The sequence below is a fragment of the Molothrus ater genome, chromosome 14, assembly GCF_012460135.2.
Source record: "Molothrus ater isolate BHLD 08-10-18 breed brown headed cowbird chromosome 14, BPBGC_Mater_1.1, whole genome shotgun sequence".
Classification (NCBI taxonomy): domain Eukaryota; kingdom Metazoa; phylum Chordata; class Aves; order Passeriformes; family Icteridae; genus Molothrus; species Molothrus ater.
In genome coordinates this window covers 18,214,203-18,234,495 of record NC_050491.2, presented here as the reverse complement: position 1 = coordinate 18,234,495, position 20,293 = coordinate 18,214,203, and the positions used below count along the sequence as shown (strand labels likewise).

Sequence of the window (20,293 nt, the reverse complement as noted above, 5' to 3'; positions counted from 1 at the left end):
AATTTTTTTGTTTTCTTTCTATAGATGTTTGGTAGAGTGGCAATTTGGCCAAACTCTTCCCCCTGCTGTCTGCAGCTGCATTCTGTGGGTCCCCACGTGAAAAGCTTCCCCTTTGCTGCACCAAAGACAGAGAAAAAGAGAGAAAATAAGACACAAGGAACCATCCTCACCATAAAAGTTCTCTTTTCTGCTCATCTTTTGCTACAATCATTGCTGGCAATGAAAGAAAGGGAAATCCCAATGACAAACTGTTTCCATTCCTTGATGTTCCCCATTTCAAGGTGCAATTATTTTTAGTGCTGTTGCATCATTCCACAAGAGATCCCCGTGTCCAGCAAAGTGTCAGGGATACAGCTGGAGTGAGCACAGCCCTGTGACAGCACTGAAAGATTAATTACTGGAGGAAAGGATTGTGGACAATATAGCACAATGCAAACAAACCCAGAAAATTAGAATAAACCAGGAAATCTTACCCTTATTCACAGTCATAGTTTGGAATTCATGTTTTCCCTAATGAAAAAACATTTATTCTTTTGCTAAGAAGAGAAATAAATAAATATATAAATATTTATATAAATGCTAAATATTATATATTTAATATAAATTCTTAATGTGATTCTAAAAAAAAGTATTTCTAGAGCTCTCCTTCATTGACACTACTCATTCAAAAACCTGCAAAAAATGAAATTTATATTAAAGCCTGGCTTAATTTTTGGAGAAGTGATTATATACTCTGAAAGGGGATTTTAGCCAGGAACTGGGACACAAACCCAGAAACTTTGGGGTGAGAACGCTGCAAAGGTTGCATTACTGCCAGTGCACATAATCCCAGTGGTCGTAGAGGAAAGATTGTATTGCCTATTTTAGTAAAAACAATTTCAGCCAAGCAGGCAGCAATTTATTCCTTCCCTCACAGATACACAAAAAAAAAAAAAAAAAAAATGACACAAAACCTCTTGGCTTCATGGCTTTGAGAGGCTCTTGGAGCTGAGTGAGCTCCGTGCAGGCAGGCAGGGAGGGGTGATGGTTCCACCTAGTGGTACCCACAGGGCCCCAGGGCAGCACTGGGACGAACTGGGAACGGCTCCCAGGCCCACAGCTTCTGCTGACATCCCTTGCACACATCACAGCCCTCACTGCTTACAGCTCCATCAAATATTTAAGGGATAAGCTTTCAGTTTGTACAAGTCAGTTATTCACTAGCTGAACGTTAATTTTCATTATTTTTTCATTCATTTTCAGTGCAAACCAGAATCCAGACAGTGCCATTTTCTCCTTAAACCATAAGGGCTCTTCCAGGAGCCCCTTCCAACTGATTCATTGGCTAAAATGACAGGATTTCTACAAGGAATTGCCAGAAAATTCTCTGTACAGGATGACATTTGTGGGTCCTTTTGTTGTTTGTGTCTTTTTTAAACAACTGCTCTCATCTGTGGCCCAGAGCAAGCCCTTCCTGAGCAGCTGAGAGCAGAAAGGGTTTTGCTGCTGGGGGCTTTGATGCTGCCTCAAAAAAGCTCCTTTTATCCAGTGGCCCTGCTCAGCCCCCAGCACAGCAATCTGGGCACCAGCACCCTGCTCCTGACTTTTATCTCCCCACCAACAGGGACGGGCTCCAGTAAAGGATGGATTTAAATGCACCTTCCTGTGCGCCTGGAACTGCAGCAGAAAGAGCTCAGCACTTTCCTTCCAATAGAACAACACCCAGAGGTGCCACAGGGCAGATAAATAAGGTTTGGGGGTTTGGGTTTGTCTGGTGAAGTGTGAACAACTCACTTGTGGACACGTTTCTGAAATTATCTTTTGGAAGTGTATAATATTCTGAAGATGCAAAATGTTAAAAATGCTTGCAGAGTCTTATTTATAACAGAGTGTTCCTAAATATAAAAATATTTCAGATAAATATGAAGTTATTTCAGAATATACAGGGCAAAGAAAGGGTTTACAGCAACCAAAACCCCAAAACACAGCAATGTGAGCTGCAGGCACCATCTCCAAACCCTTTCCTGCTGCATGGAAGAAGGAAAGGAAGGCTGGGGAGGTTTCCTGGGGTGCTCCCCACTTCCCATCTGGCAGTTGTGAGTTCTGCTCCACGAGATAAATAACTAGTCAAGAGTGAAGGGCTGAGCTGAGCTGCTCTGCAGCACATCCCCAGGCCTCGCTACCTGTCACATAATGTTGGGAGCAGGGTTATGTCTGGAAAGGTTGACAGAGCACAGATTTATCTCTCCAAATCAAACACTGTGTGTTTAGTTAAACTCAGTGAACTTTAACTAATTAGCCCATCATTACAGTAAATTCATATTGAGTAATTTTCAAAAGGCTAAACCCAGAGCCCAGAGTATTTACAGGACTGATAGTAACAGTGAGCTATTGGGAGAGATTTCTTCTTAAAAAAATACCAAATGCAACCTTCTCATGCCAATTGTTCGAGGGAAGCCCTTTCTAAAATAGACATTTAAAAAAATAACAAAAAATATTCATATATCTAAATAGAGATGAACTCAGCTGGTCAAAGCCAGGTGCTAAAAGCACCAAAGTCAAGGGGTCAATCCCTGCATGGCCATTCAGTAACACCTGGATTTGATGATCCCTGCAGGTCCCTTCCCACTCAGAATATCCTGTGATTTCTATGAGTTACCTATGTACAGAAAAAAGGAGTTGCAAGTGGAAATCAAAAGGCTACATAGTCCCATAAACATCATATTTTCTATTCCTTCTGTATTTTATATCATCTTTGAAATAAAGGAAAAAATCCTGGGGAATTGGACAATGAAGTGCAAGGTGCAAATGGAGCAGAACTGATCCCAGGGACAGAGCCCATGCCCGGCCGTGCATTTTGGGGCCATTTTGGTTCATCTTGGGTGCAGCCCTGGCTGGGCCCTTGTGCTGCCCAAGGTGCATCCATGGAGGCCTTTTAATGCATTTAAATGTCATCACTCAGGGGACAGGGCCAGCCTGACCACAGGCACTCAGGGAGGACCAAGGGCTTTTATTCCTCTCTCCCCCACGACAGAATTTCATCCTCCAGCTCAGTCTGAATGGAATTACAGAGCTTTGCAGACCTTGGACAGCACCTCCTGTCCAAGGATCCTCTCCTGGATTAAGCCTTTTTTTACCCAGAGATGGGTTTTAAAAGCTTTTATTCTTTTTCCAGTTTTATGTGAAGGGTGAGATAATACAGATGTTATAATGTAGATGTTATAAAGTAGATGTTACAATTCACTCTCCCAAAAGAAAAACAACAACCATCTGTCCCTTCATAGTACAGGAACCCATCACAGTATGAAAGAAAGATGTGTTGTCCCAATGAAATGAAGATAAAAACTTTTTGATAGAAACCACATCAACACCTACTGCTCCAAAGTTATCATAAAAAACCAATCAGCCCATTTAAATAGATCAATAACCTCTTAAACAGAAAAAAAAAGTACTCTCAAAAAATTAGTAAGTGGACAACTACAAAAAACCACATCAAACCTACAAATAGTCCCTAAAATTCTGCAGAGATTCACCTCCCACACCTGCCTGCACTGAGGAGCAGTTCCTCCAGAGCAGCCTTTGTGCTGCACTGCCCTGCTTGGTCTGTGGATGCTCCATCCCTTCACTCCTGTCCCACCAGTGAGGCTTTGGCACAAATCTAATCCCAGCAAACTGCTAAACCTGCTTTGTAAATGTTCCTCCACTCCTGAAATCCTCCTCCCTCAGTGCCACAGAACTTTCTGATTCTTTAACAACACATTTCAAGAGATCTTCCTGAGAAGTTTAAGGACAGCTCAGAATTGATTGATTCATATCTGCTCACTCAGAATTGATTCGTATCTGTTCCCTCAGATGATGAGCTGCTACTCCTTTCAACCAAATCATGATTGCCTTCAGTGAAGAGAGATCTTTTGGAAATGTATATTCCTTAGTGTCTCTATTATTTCAACAGGAAGTAAATATTCAGAAAACTCCATAAACATAACTCCAGCTTCCTTCTGAGTGGTTGTCCATTAGGGGAAAAAAAAATGAAACTTCTAGTAAATCTCCCTTTAAGGTTTACACTCTGCTAAAGTAGATTTAAAAATAAAATAAGCTTTTGTCAGAGGCATCTTGTAATGAACAGATTTTACAAGGAAAGAAATTGCCAGTCATCTTTGCAATGTCTGACAGGGATGATAATGTATTTTTTCAGGAGTGAATCACCAGATCTAGGAGGTTTTTCTTCTTCTGGTTGGGTGTATTTTTGGTAGGTTTTTCGGTGGTTCGTCTTGTTTTGTTTCTTTTGTAAGGAAATAATTAATTTCCAAATTGTTGATTGAACACCTTGCTGGATTTTGATCAACCCCCAGTGATGATGGAATTTGCTGCCGGTCTCAGACTCAAATTCTGCTCCATGAAGTCATAAGGACCTTTTGGGTCCTCCCTCCATCCCATTCTGGTTTGGACATAGTTTACAGAGCCTAAAGCCAGCTGAACTGACAATGTAACCTGATCACAGCACAGAAAATGCTCTGGCCCTCCAAGCTGAATGATTTCTCCCTCTCCTGAGGGAATACTGGCAATAATGGCTTTTTTTCCTATTATGTTATTTTAGAAACTTGTTCCCTTTAAAATGAAAAAAAAATCATCCTCACAATGACTGAACATTTTCCCTATTTCAGTGTGGTATGTCTATTTTAATTTGTAATTTAAATTTGTAGGAAAAATGCAGGAAGGCTGACATTCCACTCCGGTAATATATTCATGGAATTACAGACACATAGACAGCATTGTAAAATTTTATATACTCTCCTTATAATTATTTAAATAGAATCTTCTTCACCAACAGAAGAAATACCCAATGCAACAAGAAATGGAAGAAAAAAAATACAGAAATCACAGAGAAAATGAGGAGTGAATATAATGGAGATCTAAGGAAGAACTCTAGTATCTCTGTTATTTTTAGACCTCCATCTGGAAGGCACTATACAGTGTGTATATAGTTTTTAAATAACAATATTATGACATTATATACTTCCATGAGAGGGTAAAGGAGATGAGCTAATGCACACACTAATAGATATATTAGTGATAATGTTCTTACAAAATCTTATATCAAAGCCTATTATGTCACTTTCCCCTCCAAAAGAGAAATCAGCTGTGCAACGTGCAGAGATCTTCTACTGAGAAGATCAACAAACCATAGCAAAGGTTCACTTCTGCAGGGTGCTTTGAGCAGGGCTAAATAAAACCAACTCTTTTAAGGCTGGTGTCTGGTTTTTACAGAACTAAAGGCAGTTCTGTGATTTGAAACTAGTTACTCTAAAATACAGGACTATCAGAATTATTATTAATGCCCATCATCAATATCTCACATCTGGTTTTAGTCGTCATTAAAAATAACTTCACCCTAATTGCAGCACCCTTTAAAACATAACAGCATTGAAAACTGAAACAACCCAGCAGTGCAAATGTCCTACAATTAACCAGCACGGATGGTGCTCAGGATGTGAGAGCAATTTTGGAGCTCCATACATTACAAATGTACCAGCTCAGCTTTATTATGTTGAGGCAATAATGTGCAATAATGAGATGAACCACCTGTGCTGCAGTTTCAGATATGCAATGGAGATACTGACAGGAAATTGGGTTTGAAATGATGATTGACCAGGTCTCAATGATGCCTCAGGTTTTGCTTTTATATCTTCAGATTCTGCACTGCTTTAGTGTTTAGGTTTGGGCTTCACATTAGGGGATGGTGAGCAGAGAGCAGGGACACAAAACAATTCCTGCTCCAGCTGGGCACCAAGGACAAATGACCCAAATCTCAGCCCAGAGCACAAACCCCGTGGGCTGGAGAGAGAAAAACAAGGATGGGACTGCAGGGGCTAAAGCTGGGATGGGACAATGAACTGCAAGGTGCAAATGGAGCAGAACTGATCCCAGGGACAGAGCCCGTGCCCGGCCGTGCATTTTGGGGCCATTTTGGTTCATCTTGGGTGCAGCCCTGGCTGGGCTCTGGTGCTGCCCAAGGTGCATCCATGGAGGAGGTGCTTTGAATGAATCCCTGCTTTATTCTGGAGCTGTGCCCAGCCTCTGCTCCAGCTCAGCCTGCACAAGGCAGCACCAATCCTGCCCTGCAATCCCACCCTGCCTGCACCTGACAAAGTCAGGCAGACTCAGCCCTGCAGCCTTCTAAACCCACCAGAGTGTGAATAAAGGGCCAGAGATGCTTTGTACAAAGATGCAAAAAGAATCTCAGACAAAGCCAGCCAACAACCTGCCAATACACAAATCAGCTCCCTGAAATTACCTTCTCCCAAATTCCTAGAAGCACAAAAGCAATCCAATCGAGGATGAGGTGATATCACAAAATCTATACCACAAAATTGCTAACATTTTGCACTTGTAATAAGCTATAAAGACCAAACTCTGGTTTTGGGTAGCACACCTCTCTGAGCACCATAACAGCAGCAGAATTAAGCCCAGGATTCAGGCTGCACTGCCATCCCACACGTGGTGCCCTCCTCTGCAGAGCTGCTCCAAAAGCTCTGCTGGCCTCAAGCTGTCCCTCTGCCACTGCACACCTGGGCTGCATCTTCAACTTATCCTCTTAGAAGGATATGAAACTAAAAACACCAGGAAAATAAATTTATTTCTTATAAAATGAAAAATGGTGAACGTAGACCATCAGGAAAATAAATTCTTATGATTATGAAACTAAAAAATCAGGAAAATAAAATTACTTGAGGCAACTGCAATGCCGACCTCTCACAGAATGACACAACTGCCTAAGATGATATCAGTACTCTGTAACTGAGCATTGTTATTTTGGATTTTTTTCTTATTTTCTCCTCCTAATGCCACAAGAAAATGAGAAGTTTCACAGTTGGCTCTGTTACATCATAACCCATAGGGTAAATATTGCCTTTGCAGCAAGGAAACAAATGAAGTTCTCACAATTCAGATGACGGCCACAGTGAAGGACTCTGGGCCAGGGGCTCCGTGCTGAGGCTGGGGACTCAATCCTACGCCCTGTGCCCTGAACAGGATGGAACAGAAATCCTCCCTGCCTACAAAATAACCATTTGGACCTAATGTCACTCCAATTAATCCCCTCCCAAGTCATAGACTGCAACAGTGATTTTCATCTCTTCCCTTTCCATTCATTATGTATATATATTAAAATATTAAAGCCAATGTGCTTTACCTCAGTAAACAGTACTGTGGGAGAAAATTTTTCAAATAGAAGTGTTTCACAATAATTGCATGATAACACTGTCAGCACTGACAAAGAAAATTCAAATGGCCAAATGCAAATTAAGTTAGCCTTGCATATCGTTCATTACTACTCATGTAGTTGGTAAATGAATGCATGAATATCCTTTCTCTGCATGTAAAAAAGTTCCTCTAACTTCAGCTACTGCATAAAGATGCAGCCAAAACTCAGCTATCAATCTCTGGAAATGGAGGCCTTCCCATCTAGCAGGACATAGCTCATTAAAATAGAACAGCTTTCAGATTCAGTGTGAATTAAAAAATAAATAAATTCAGAATGGTGAGTGACTTCCAACTCGTACAAAATCCTGCTCTGTGACCTTGGCAGTCTCCTCCTGGATCACTCCTTTGATAGGCTGCTTGCTGGGAAGAATTCCTGCTTCTCAGAAAAGCTTTGTTTGTCTAAAAATCTATTTCACAACACAGGATGTTCAAAAAGGCTTTTAGGAGGTTCAGAGGCAGCTGAACCAGAGCAACTCTAAGAGAAAGGAGCTCCACAATCAACACTGAGAGTGACTCCAGGGCTGCTCTGGGTGCCTGCAGGGTCCTGTCACCAAAGAGACAATAACAACTTCAAATGAATAAATATATATAAATACAAATATGTATGGAAATGGAAAATGAAATCCAACACTCAGTCTCAAGGTCTGGAACTTGAAATTGCAACTGGCCCAGTTCTGCAGGTGTCAGATGTTCTGTGGTAAAGCTGCAGATGAAGAATCCTCAGTGCTCCCATGGAACTCCCATCATCCCTCATGGACTGTGGGTTTTTACTTCAAAAGGCACAAAAATTTAGAATTTCCTATGTTTGGATCTTAGGGCAATCCAGTGAGTAAAGCAGCACCAGTGCTGGGTTTTAAAAATTCTGAAACTTGAAAAATATTCTGAAACTTCACAGGGAGAACTTTTCCCACTGCACTGAATGCACTCTGAAGCACACTAATAAAGGCAAGGGGTACAGAACTCTCCTTAGCCTGGGTAAGTAATTAAATGCTTTAGATGAACAGCAAACTGAGGTAATTAGTTACAATTACATAGCACAATAACTTTCTGAAGGACATTTAGCAGAATGTGCACGGGGCTTTGCCACTTGATGGCACATTTTCATTTGTTCAGGAAAAACTCTTGTTTTGGGAAATAAGAATACATTAAATGGCAAAGAACAACTTAGAGAAAGCAGCACAACGGATCCAAAGCCCAGAGCTCACAGTCCCATTTTCATTTGTTCAGGAAAAACTCTTGTATTGGGAAATAAGAATACATTAAATGGCAAAGAACAACTTAGGGAAAGCAGCACAACGGATCCAAACCCAGAGCTCACAGTCCCATTTCTCTGTGTCTGTGGAGCTCCCCAAACATTTACAAACACTTGACATGCTCTAGGCCAACACGTGAACAGTCCCTGCATGCCAAGAACAGAAAATCAATTTAAGGACAACAAATCAATCTCCAGCCCTTGCTTCAGAGAAGGGTAACACACCCACAGAGGTGAGAGCAATTATGCAGATGTGCAGAACTCCTGAATTTCTGTCTTTCTGTCCAGCCAGCCAGCGGTCCTGAGGTGTTTCTGGAGCCCCTTCACTCCTTGCCTGCTCCAGGGAATGTGGTGTGCACCTAAAAACCTGGAGCATCCAGCCTGAGCAGGCTGAATCCTCTTTAGTCCCTTCTTGTCCACTTCTCCTCCATCCTGCTTGCCTGACAACTCACAGAATTCAGGTTTGGGCTGCAAGGGACCTTCAAAATCATTTATTTCCAGCCCCCTGTCATAGGCAGAGACACCTCCCCCTGTCAAGTAAAATCTCCCCGTATCAAAGCTGCTCCTTTCATGCCAGGCCACAGGAAAAATGTATTATCTAAGTACTCCTTTAATTACAAAAGCCATAAGACAAAATGCAGACACAGTAAAAATAGATTATACCACAAATACCTATTTTTAAACAGCTTTGGGACTGTTTATGGAGCTCTCAGGACTCAGGTAACTTGCTGAGATTCAATTTGAATGGTGCCCATATTTATATTTAGAAAGAAAAAGCAAACCTAAATCTACAATAGTGCCATGATAGCAAAATGAGTAAATTTATTTTTGGTGATCTTGGTCAGCTCTTGCTATTACAGATGTGGGAATTTTGAAGCACTTGGATCTTGTGTGAGTCCCATCAGTCCACAGCACCTGACTGTAAGCAAAAATCCTCCCTGACACAACTGCACAGCAAACATGCCTTTAAATACTCAGCTCCTAAAAGCTAAAATGTTTGAGAAGATGCAGAAGTTTAAAATACAAACTGATTTTTAAACTCAGAGCTAAATTTTTATAGCTCATAATGGATATTGCCAGCTTGATAACAGGTATTTAATGCTGAGGATCTGTTCCTCTGAAAGACATTTTGTTGAGCACAAATTCAGTGCACCTCCCACCTCCTTGCATTTGAACATTTATGACATTCTCACCAATTCACAGATGCAAGCATATCAAAACCCAGCTTATTTAGACAACTGTCACATCCAGAATGACTGACAGTGCTTTCAGGAAAGCAAATTTGCTTTGACTGAAGGTTTTTATTTGAATGTGGTTCAGGTGAATGAGGACTCTGCACCCACAAAGCCAACTAACCCTCCAGATTTTGTTTAATACAACCAGTGCAAAGGTAAAATCAGTTTAGCAAGGTAGACAAGCAGAAGTGAGTCTTTAAGCACAGTTTTATCTCCAAGCAGAAGACACAGGATTCCTAAAGCAATAACCTTCTATTAGAATTCTGATGCAATGAACAATATCCACCTAATTAAACAAACCCATATTTTAAATTAAAATGTCTGAATGCCGTATGAAAATTACCAAAAATCATTAAAAAAATAGGAACAATATTACCACAACTCCTGTTTGTCTTGCCAAGGTTAAACAAGGAGTGGAAGCCCTTCAGATGGCTCCCATCAGAACCACAAACCAATGCTGAGACTGAACCAGGGAGGTTCAGGGTCTCCTTTCCATGCTCAGGGTGTGCTCTTAGCATGGAAATAATGACAGGGCAGCAACTGATCCGACTGTGATGCAGGAATTAAAGACAAATCCAAAATGTGTGCTGAGAGAGCAGAGGAAATCCTCAAGAAACACAGAGAGACCTAAAGCAGAACCTTCATGCAGGTCCCTGCATCACTGCATGCCCAGCACTGAGAGCCACAGAAGGAATGGCCCAGGGCATCAGGGAGGCTGCCAGAGCTTGCATGCATGGGAGAGGGCACTGGTTATTAACATTCCTAAAAGAAATTAAATTCCGTGCCAAAAAACTTAGAAACTTAATAAAAAGAGCCTTAGCAGAATAGTTAGCTCTGTGCAGAAATTTGCTTAAGCTAATTTAGAGAAAAAAAATTATTCCTGAATTGGTCTTCTTTTAATAATTTCATAGCCCAGGGCCAGGAGAAAGGGCAGGGATTATTGTGCAGCAGCAGTGCTGGATGCAGATTTTAATGGCTCCCTGTGATAAATGCCACCTAAAACTGCTCTTTGTTATCCCAATATTGGCAAACTTGCAAAATGCAAGGGGTACTTTTGGAAGAGGGAGCAACATTTCTAGAGGCTGAAGTCCAGTTATTATTATTCTGTAGGCTCTGTAAGCAAAGCCAGCCCCTGTAAGAGCAATCTCTCTCCCTAAAATCCAGAGGCCAGAAACAATAAAGTGGAGCACTGAGCTCAGGAGAGAGGATCCCCTCAATGGTTTTGTACACTGAGAAATCTACAGCAGAAAGAGCACAAAAGAGTCGAGTGAAATGTAAAACCAGAGGAGGGGGGCAGGAATTTATTATTATTACTTCCATGACCTGCTAACAAAACCATTTTTACCGGAAAAGTCTGGGGTTGTAATGCAACCCATTAACGTGTAGCTTTTCATTTCCAGGCTTAGCAAACAAACATAATGCAGTGAAACATATTTGAAATGGGTTTTATTTTTCTGAACCTGTCTGTACATTTCACATTTTGATTTTTCCCCTGCAGAAGCACTGCAATGTTGAGCAGTCCCTCTCTTCCCTTCTGCGCCTCTTACCCAGTCTGAATCTGACTGGAAATTAATTTAAAAGGAATTATTTTAAAGGCATGACCATGTGAGCACAAATATTCTACAAAGTACAGCAGCAACCCCTGTAGAAAAGGCAAACTGAAGGGCTGGAATGACACTCCTTGTTGTAAGCCTGTAGTAATTGGAGCTCCATTACCCAAATTAATTAATCCCTCCCAGGTCCAGCCCACTGACCCAAAGCCACAGGGAACACACACAGGGGTTTTTTTTGGCTTTTTTGTTTTGTTTTTTGTTTTGCAGAGCTGTGGGGTTTCAGCTAAACTGATCAAAAAAATCTAGAAGTGAAACTACAGTTTGTTCCTTCAGAGTTAAATTTCCTTCATGAAACCACTGGAAGAAAACACAACACAAGCTAAATTTCCATGATCTTCTGATTGCAGCCACTGTGAGGGTGTGAAACCTCTCTAGTTTTAATTTTCACCACGAGAAGATGCAAACAGAACGAGCAAGTTTGGAAAAGGACAGATCTAGAGCACATACACGAGAAGGGTACAAAAGTGAACGTGCTGTACTGTTGAGTGGTTTTGGGGGGCATTTCCTTTGTGGGTTTTTTAGGGGTTTGGAAAGGGGTTTTTGCCTTTCTGTAGGGGCCACCTGTTACCAAGGAATTAGCAAAACTCCAAAAAGTAAACAAGCAGACGTTGTTTTTTCTCCTTGCTAAACTCCAACCACAACTGACACAGAAAAATGAGATCTGTGTCCAAACAGGCAGAAAACTTTTAATGGATTTTCCTCTCAGACCATAATGTGTAACCAAGACAAGTTCAAACCCAAAACTCGGCTGGACAAGTCTAACTTTGGAAATAGCAACACCTTTATGAATTTTATGTCCCAAACCCAAACTCCAGAGCAGTTCAGCTCTAACAATGCCCAGAAAACCCCTGCACTGTTCCCTGCCCACAGACAGAATTACTCCATTTGCCAATCACAACCACACAACCCAGCAAGCCCAGAAATCCCCTAATCTTGTCTTTCCAGGCCTTTTATTTCCTTTTTTCCCCCCTTTCACTGAACCAGAGGAGGCATGGAATCAATTGTTTATTCCAATCTCACTGGCTGGAACTCTGCAGGACAGGGAGGCACCAAGGAGGGAACTGTCGCTGCTCCTTTTTTGAAGGAGAGATGGGGAAGGTTGTAAATGGTTCCAGGATTCTCATGCTGTAGTTCACTGCTCACATTTTAGCCACATTTTTACTTTGGTGTGTAGACAAGTTATTCACAAAATGTCACGTACATTTCTAAACCACATGAGAAAATTTACATGAAAGTTTCAATGATATATTTAACTGGTACTAACATTTATTGCATCCTATTCTCAACTCTTAGCTACCCCTGAAAATTTTCCTTTTTGGCCTTCTTCTCTTACAGAGCACTTACATTTGGCCAGAGTTTGGAGCTGAAGGGCCCAGCCCTTTTCTTACAGTGAGTGCTCCAAAGTCCATCAGCTCCTTACATTTAATAGCCAGGCCCCACTGGAATATCACCTGACTCAATGAAATTCCAAACACAGAAATCAAAGTAACTACATAAAGCAGAAGATCAGCCAAAGGGATTTTTAATTAGCTCTGTCCCCTGTTTTTACTGAGGAATCCCTGGTTTTGCCCCAGGTTCAATCATCTTCTGTTTCCTCAGCTGCAGCAGATTTTGTGCAATCCCTCTGGTCCCTGGGAAGCTTTGTTTTGTCACCACTTGGTGACAAATGTCTCCTCAAGCCACAATACAGAGAAACCATCTCTCAAAATGATAATTCTCAAGATAGGGGAAAAACCAAACTTTGATCCAGGATTTCTTTCACGTCTGATCTGAGAGCAGAAACAAGCCCTGAATTAAGAATGATCCTGGAACTGGAGGGGAATTGACTTCAGAGTATGAACAAATCAAGTCACTTATTTGGTTTTTTTCATAAGATCATGCATATGGCAAATTAAAAATAATTATGCACTACCTTTGCTATTAAAGAGAGCAAAAGAATTTGCCTTTGCTCTTCTGTTCCTCTAAAAAGAATCATCAGCCAACACGAACCTAACCCCAGCTCACTGAGGATCAGGTGGATTAACACGGCTTATTTATGACCCTCTTTTGCCAAACATATCCAACCCAAGCTTTTGATTTTATACCAAATAACTCCAACTGTAGCTTTTTAAAACTGCATTTTTTACTATAAGACATGTTTGAAATGACAAATTGCAAAGCGCGGTTACCATGAGCTTTGATGAAAAGTGAAAGCAGAGTAAATGCATTTCACAAGGTGTGTGCCACCAGAATATCATGAACAGAAAAGTGAACAAAGGAAATGCTGCCACTGATTCTCAAGTTGTCTCAAAATCAGCTTTGCAGCAAGAAGCAATTGCTCACTAAAGTGGACAGAGTTGAGTCCAATACCATTGTCTTCCTCAGGAAAATGAAGCTATCTTAATGCATTTTTCAAAATCCATCCATTTTCCAAAAACTGGAAGCTCCTACCAGAGCAGAACACACCAAGAAATGATGACCAGCTTGAACACTCAAATCTCATTTGTTAAGGAGCTAACACTCCTCATGGCACCACCTACAATGCATTAATTATACTTACAGCTGTAAGAATGAAGCACACTCAGTGCAGAGATGCTTAAATGCCATCTCAAAGCCAACAGGAGCCCTCAGAGCACACACTAACCTGGAGCCTGAGCTGCAGGTTGAAAATCTGTGACTGAGCTGGGCTTTCACAGGAGCTCACTGCCCAACAGCAGCCCTGTGAAAACTGCAGGCAAGTCTTTGCCAAGCAGCTTCAGATTGCTGTGTTTGTAGCCCTGCTGAAGCTGTCCTGGTTTTAGCCCAGAGTCTGCAGAATTTCCCTTACCTTGCGCTCGCGGCGTTCGTTTCCTGCGGTCCCTGAAAGCTGCTCCCGACTGCAGGGCCTCCAGCAGGCTGTCCATCACCCCTGTCTCATCACCCTCTGCAAGCAGGAAAACACAACTCCATCAGTACAGCTGCAAGCACATTTACAAGGAAAACAGAAGTCCAAGAGTGCCGCTATAGGACACAAAAGAACACAAGCTCACACCGCTGTTCTCAAGGTGAAGAAAAAGGGAAGTTTACTTTCTGACTCTAACATTTACAGATTTCCAAGAGTGACAGTGGATTGGAGGGTGTCAGTGCCACCTCTCCAATGACACTGGACAGACCAACAGTCCATCAACGTTCTCCTCCTCCAGAAAGGAATGCAAAACAATGAGTTATTTACAGAAACCATGTGAGAAAGTTCCCTACAAGAATGTCAACATCAGAAGGTTTAGGAAATCTTAAAAAATCAGGGCGACACAAGAGTTGTCCCGTTCCCACAATGCTGCCAAAGAAGAGGCAGGCACATCTCAGGGCAGGGGGCACTGTCTGCTGCGTGCGATGCCCACCAGGCAAAGGTGATGCCAGCCCTACTGTTCCTTCAGGAAGAAAATTCCATCAGCGCAAGTGCAAGCAGATTTAGAAGGAAATGGAAGCCCAAATGCTGTCCTGCTTCCATAATGCTGCCAAAGAAGAGGAAGGCACATCTGAGGGAGGCACCTGTGTAAGGCCGCTGGCACATCTCAGGGGCACTGTTTCTGCTGTGGGTGATGCCCACCAGGCAAAGGTGATGCCAACCCTTCTTTCAGCTTGGAGATGTTCCCCTGTGCATTATTGATGCCATGCTCAGCATGCAGAGGGGCAGCAGCTGCTGAGTGATGCAGCCATCCTCGCTGCTGGGAGAGCTGGAGCCTTTTCTGAAGTGCAACCAGGTCAATTTAATCAATGCATCTGATGGCACTGAACAGCAGAAAGTTCAATATTGCAGCACACAGAAAATATTTTATATGATGCCTCCTGACTTCATGACTCACTAGATCTTTGGAAAAATCATCTATACAATCAATAGCATGGATGGTCTTCAGGTGACATAAGGAGAATGAAGAGGGGATAATCATGCAGTGGAAGTCAGTGGTGTAACATTTCTTAACAGCTGAATTTTATTTCTGCTCAATTTTTTATTTTGCTTTTTCCATATCCAGGCTAACTCGCAGCCTTTAAATTGCTGGACTTTATGGTGCATTATGGAAATCTGGGTGGAAAAATTACTTCTTTTATATATTTGAGTCTTTACATTCCTTTGCATTTCAGTCTGTTAATAACAGTTGACAGCAGCATTCAGCAGCATGAGAAATAGAGGTCAAAGAACTGAAAGGTTACAAAACCACTGATGAATGCCTCTTTCTGTTCCCATATCTGTGTTATAACCCAAAACTAAAATATAGGTTAGGCTCAGCAGGTAGGTGGACATTTCATCCACATCTCTCAGACTCCAAACTCACAAACTTCCCCATCTGGGAAAGGGAAGATCATTACTTCATGCAAAAAAAATTACATTATGGTAAAAAACTTCTGACTCACACGAGGTGTGGGAGGTTAGATGCACATTCAGGCTCCCAAATGCTCAAGTTTAAAAGCAGCCTATTAATGAATAAGCTGTTCTGTCCTGTTCTCTGTTACATTCAGATTTATTAGACTCAATCCACACCTGATGTAAGAGCACACCTAAAACAGAACCTGGTTCAAATTTCTACAAGCTGATCATTAGAACAAGTGCTGGATACCTTTAAATTATACATCCACCTATCTGACACCATTCTCCACACACTACACAACACCCCCAGAGCAAGAGCAAAGGGAGCAGAGCAAGTGCAGGAACCAGCACAGGACTCTGAAATACCAGTTTTAATTACATTCCATCTAAAAGCCTTAAACAACTGAGCTCCTGCAAAACAAACAAGCAAATTAGCTTTTCTCAATTCCCACTCACACCCAAAGCCAGAATTTTCTCTAAACTGTACAACATAATTGTTTTTCTTTGTGCTTTTTATCCTACCCATGCTTATTCATTGATTGTTGGCTCTGTATTAAATTTACCTTCAAAATCAAAGGTCTGTGAATACACTTTGTCCAAATTAATACGCATCAAGTTGGTCTGAAACACTTCATGGCAGTGACTGCACACCCAGAACTAGTTAATATCTAGAATATTTAATGTGTAGAAAAATTACAATATTCTTCGATCTTCATTAAAAGTAAGAGTTGGCAGAGTTTATTAAAAAAGACAAAAATCCTTCAATACTTCATGAATGTTTATGCAGCCTTCCAATTTTTTGCTGAGCGAGCTGCTCTACCTGCTAATTACTGCAACTGCCAAAAGCCAGCCTGGCTTTGGGAAGCCAGCATATACAACATAAAACACATGACTGAGGAAGCTGCAGGACAGAGTGATGAGATTTTTAACTCCTCAAAGTCAAATTGATGCAAGGTCTGATCTCAGCAGTGCATCTTAATCACAGTCTTCAGGTGGTTCAGTGAGAACTGGACAAAAAATTGCATTTTCAGGGAGTCCTGATTAAAACTGATAAATAAAATTCAACAGAAATTTCAGTCTTTCCCTGCAGTTCTTCACACAGGACCAGCAACCTCCTCCATTTGTCATTTCTATACCACCCACAGCAATTTATAGACACAAATAAAAAACAAAGACAGAAATTGCCAGAAGTTTGAAAACTAAAAACTTATTTCCAACATTTCTGTCAGCAGAAATAAAACACATAATCATTATTTGTCTTTTAGATGTCTTTCATTGTACACAAGGACAGGAGTTTCATCTGGAACAAGTAATTTTCTTCCTCATTGTTTCTGCTCCAAGTTGGCCCCAAGCATTTAAAAAAGAGAAAATGTGTGGAGACATGCAGAAAAAATAATTGGTGATTTCTTTGATTTGCCTTAGCAAAGAGCCAGATTCACTCCAGGTGTTAAAGAGGACTGCAAAAGGATTCCCAGTGATGAATTGATGTGTTCAGCACGAGCCCCATTTGCTTGGATTTGGGTTTGACACCAATTCTGCGCCCTCTGCTCTGGAGCCCCAGTCTCAGGTGTGTTTTTGGGAGTCTCAGAAATGCTCGTGCTCCTGCAGGGCCCAGGGCTTACACCAGTGCTGCTCAGCAGATTTGGGTCACTTTTAATGTATTACAAAGACAAAATAACTTCATTCTTCCATAGAACAATTTATTGCTACTTGCACTGCTGAAGAGACGCGACGTGCAGATTTGGAATAATTGAATGAACGTGTGAAACTTCACAGGCCAGCCAGGAGCTCCAGTCTGCAGAGGTGACCAAAGAAACAGCACCAAAACCCCAGATCCTGTGGTTCCAGGAGCAGTGGGGCACCAGCTTGATCACAGCAGTGACAGGAGAGAAATGACCACTGGAACAGCCTTTGATGGGACCAGGGGGTGGATTCCCAGTGCCTGAGGCAGCACAGCTCCTTCAGCCACACACAGCAGCCACTGGAAGGATGCAGGACAAGCTCGTGCTGGGACCTGGGCAGCCCCAGCAGAGCAAAAACAAAAACCCTGCAGGGGCTGGGAGCTCTGAGTGCAGCGCAGCCCCAGGGCGGCACTGCCTGCCCCTGAACCCAGCCTGGCCCCTGCTGGGCTCTGCCAGGCAGAAATGTTGACAAAGAGGACTCTGATGGAAGCTGAGGGCGATCTTGCAGCAGGTGCCAGCTGCTGGGATGGCTGGGGGCTGCAGAATCCGCCCCAGAGCCCAGCCCATGGCCCAGCTCCAGGGGATCTGCTTCCCTCAGCCCAGAGCCACAGCTGGGAAGGAGCTGCTGCTCCTGGGGGGCTCTGCTGCCCTCCCTTCTTGCTGCCTGCTCTGATTGCTACAGGACCACCTGTACATATTTACAAACATATTTTTGCTGGCACATTTTTATTTTCTAGTATTTTCCAAACGCACTTGCAAAACATCTTGTACCCGTTGTTATAAATATCCAGACTGCAAACTGATCTAAGTTAATAAGAAGTGTAGATATTGCACAGCCATTTGGGCAAAGGTTTACAGGAATTTTACAGGAATTTTTTCATAAATTTAGGTCCTCACTGAAGGAGTCCAGTCAAACATCTCATTAGGTAACACATGCTGCCTCCTGCTGCTCCAAAGGGTTTTAAAATTGTGCTTCTATTCACATCTTGCACTACCCTGTTTGGCTTTGAACTTTTATGCACTTTTCAAAGTCTAATGGGTGTCCTGTAGAAACTTTTAAACAAGACTTTTTATTCATAACCAGTACCAGAATTTTTAATTGCAATATATTCACTTAAAAAGGTCAGCTCTCAATGTCTTTGGGAAAGCGTGTTTTTGTGTTCTCCTCATATATTTGCATTTTATTCATTTGCTAAATTCATTTTGCATGCATAATAAATATCTCCAGGAAGCAGTCCTGCTCTGCAGCTTGCAGCAGAGTGCTGTCTCGTGCCTCTTATTTACTTTTTAATTAGAGGAGAACAAGTTAGGACAGTGTGACTGAGAAGTGAACCCCCAGCTCATGTCAGTTTAGAAAACAAGACAGAGCCTTGCTTACACACCAATTAAGAATACTGTTGATGGTAACCTGACCTCAGGCTCAAATAAATTAATAGAAGAAGAAAAAGAAAGTGCTTTGTTGTAGAGGCAGGCGATTGAAAGCAATGTTTGAAATGCACATTTTTTATTTTTTTGGGAGAAAATGTCCCAGTGGTCAAGGTCTGCTGTGGCCACACTGAGATGCCCCCACAGAGCCCCTGGAGCCTCTTCCTGCAAGGACCACGCCTCAGACAGGCTGCAATGTGAATTATCTGGAACAAATGGGAAGAGATTGCCTCTGTGTGGGAAGGAAAAGATCGTGCAGCTCACCAAAAAAAACCCACCCCAAAAATTCCCATGTGATACCTCAGTAATTACACCTGTAAATAAAGTTCTGTGCAGTTCCAAGGCTGCATTTAAGTTACAGTACTGAGGTACTTTTAGTTTCTCTGATGAGCAGATATGTAAGGCAGAACAAATCATCAATGCTCTTACCCTTGTCAATTATTTCCTTTTAAAAGCAGTTCCTTATTATTGAACAACTGTAACATATTAGGGAAAAAAGAAGTTTCGGGAACACATTCGGAGGAAAGGGGAGTTCTTAACACATTCTTGATGACTTGTTGCTTTCTTTTTTAATTTGATATTGGTGATGGTTTTGACTGGGATAGAGTTGATTTTGCTCCCAGCAGCTGGTGGGGCTGTGTTTTGGACCTGGAATCTGTTGATAATTCAGGGGGAGTTTTCTTATCACTGAGCAGCCCTTACACAGAGCCAAGGGTGATTCTGCTCCCCATCCCACCCTGATTCCTGAACCAGCCTTACAGTAAGGCTGATCAAGAATTATTTCTGAAATGCTTTTTAACATTGTAAGTTCTACAAAACATCAACTGTTTTACAGCAGTTACATTGAGATAAGCAAAATTAAGGCTACTCTCAACATTAAAAACAGTACCTACTTTTTGAAACACAAATAATTTCTCTAAGGAAAAGTTGAATTTGCATAGAAAACTCCCTGAAGTTACTACTTGTTACTGTTCAGTAAACAGTCCCCAAGAAACATACTTTTAAGAGCAAAGAATCCAATTTTCCTTTCTTCCCTGCAATTATCCCAGTCACAGATTTGTCAGTCTCATAATTTTTCCCCCCAATAAACTCAGTCACAAAGTACCATATGGGCCATCTTCATTATCAAAACCAAATTTTTCCAGAGCAAAACATTTAAAGGTGAGATTAAATTTCAAGCTGTAATTTCTTTCTGACTTGCTGTCCATGCTCACATCCATTTGAATTTCTCCTGAGCTGTTTCTGACCCATTTAGCAGCAGTTCAGTAACTCTGACACTCACCCCATTCTCAAGAGCCCTTAAACTCTGCACAAACAGCTCTTACAAAGTTTTTTAGCAATTCCTGCAGAACTGCTTTGAAGAGGAAAACTCAAACCTGTAGATGCTCACCTTGAAGCATAATGCAAAGCTCAATCTGGTTTTTGTTCTGTGAATATCAGGTTTCAGGAGGTGTGCAGCATATTCAAACAGACCATCCATGTCAATGTGAAAAATAATGACTTCCCAAAGGAATTTCAACGTT

At 41.8% G+C, this 20,293-nt stretch overlaps 1 protein-coding gene across 2 annotated transcripts in view; it reads right to left on the bottom strand.

Annotated features, from left to right (window-relative positions):
* Positions 1-20,293, bottom strand: part of DIAPH2 (diaphanous related formin 2) — a 172,223-nt gene that overhangs the window by 36,834 nt on the left and 115,096 nt on the right. For both annotated transcript variants that reach the window (XM_054516303.1, XM_054516304.1), the window contains one exon: positions 14,149-14,244. In XM_054516303.1, the coding sequence (XP_054372278.1) occupies positions 14,149-14,244 (96 nt within the window). The remainder of the gene's footprint in view (positions 1-14,148; positions 14,245-20,293) is intronic.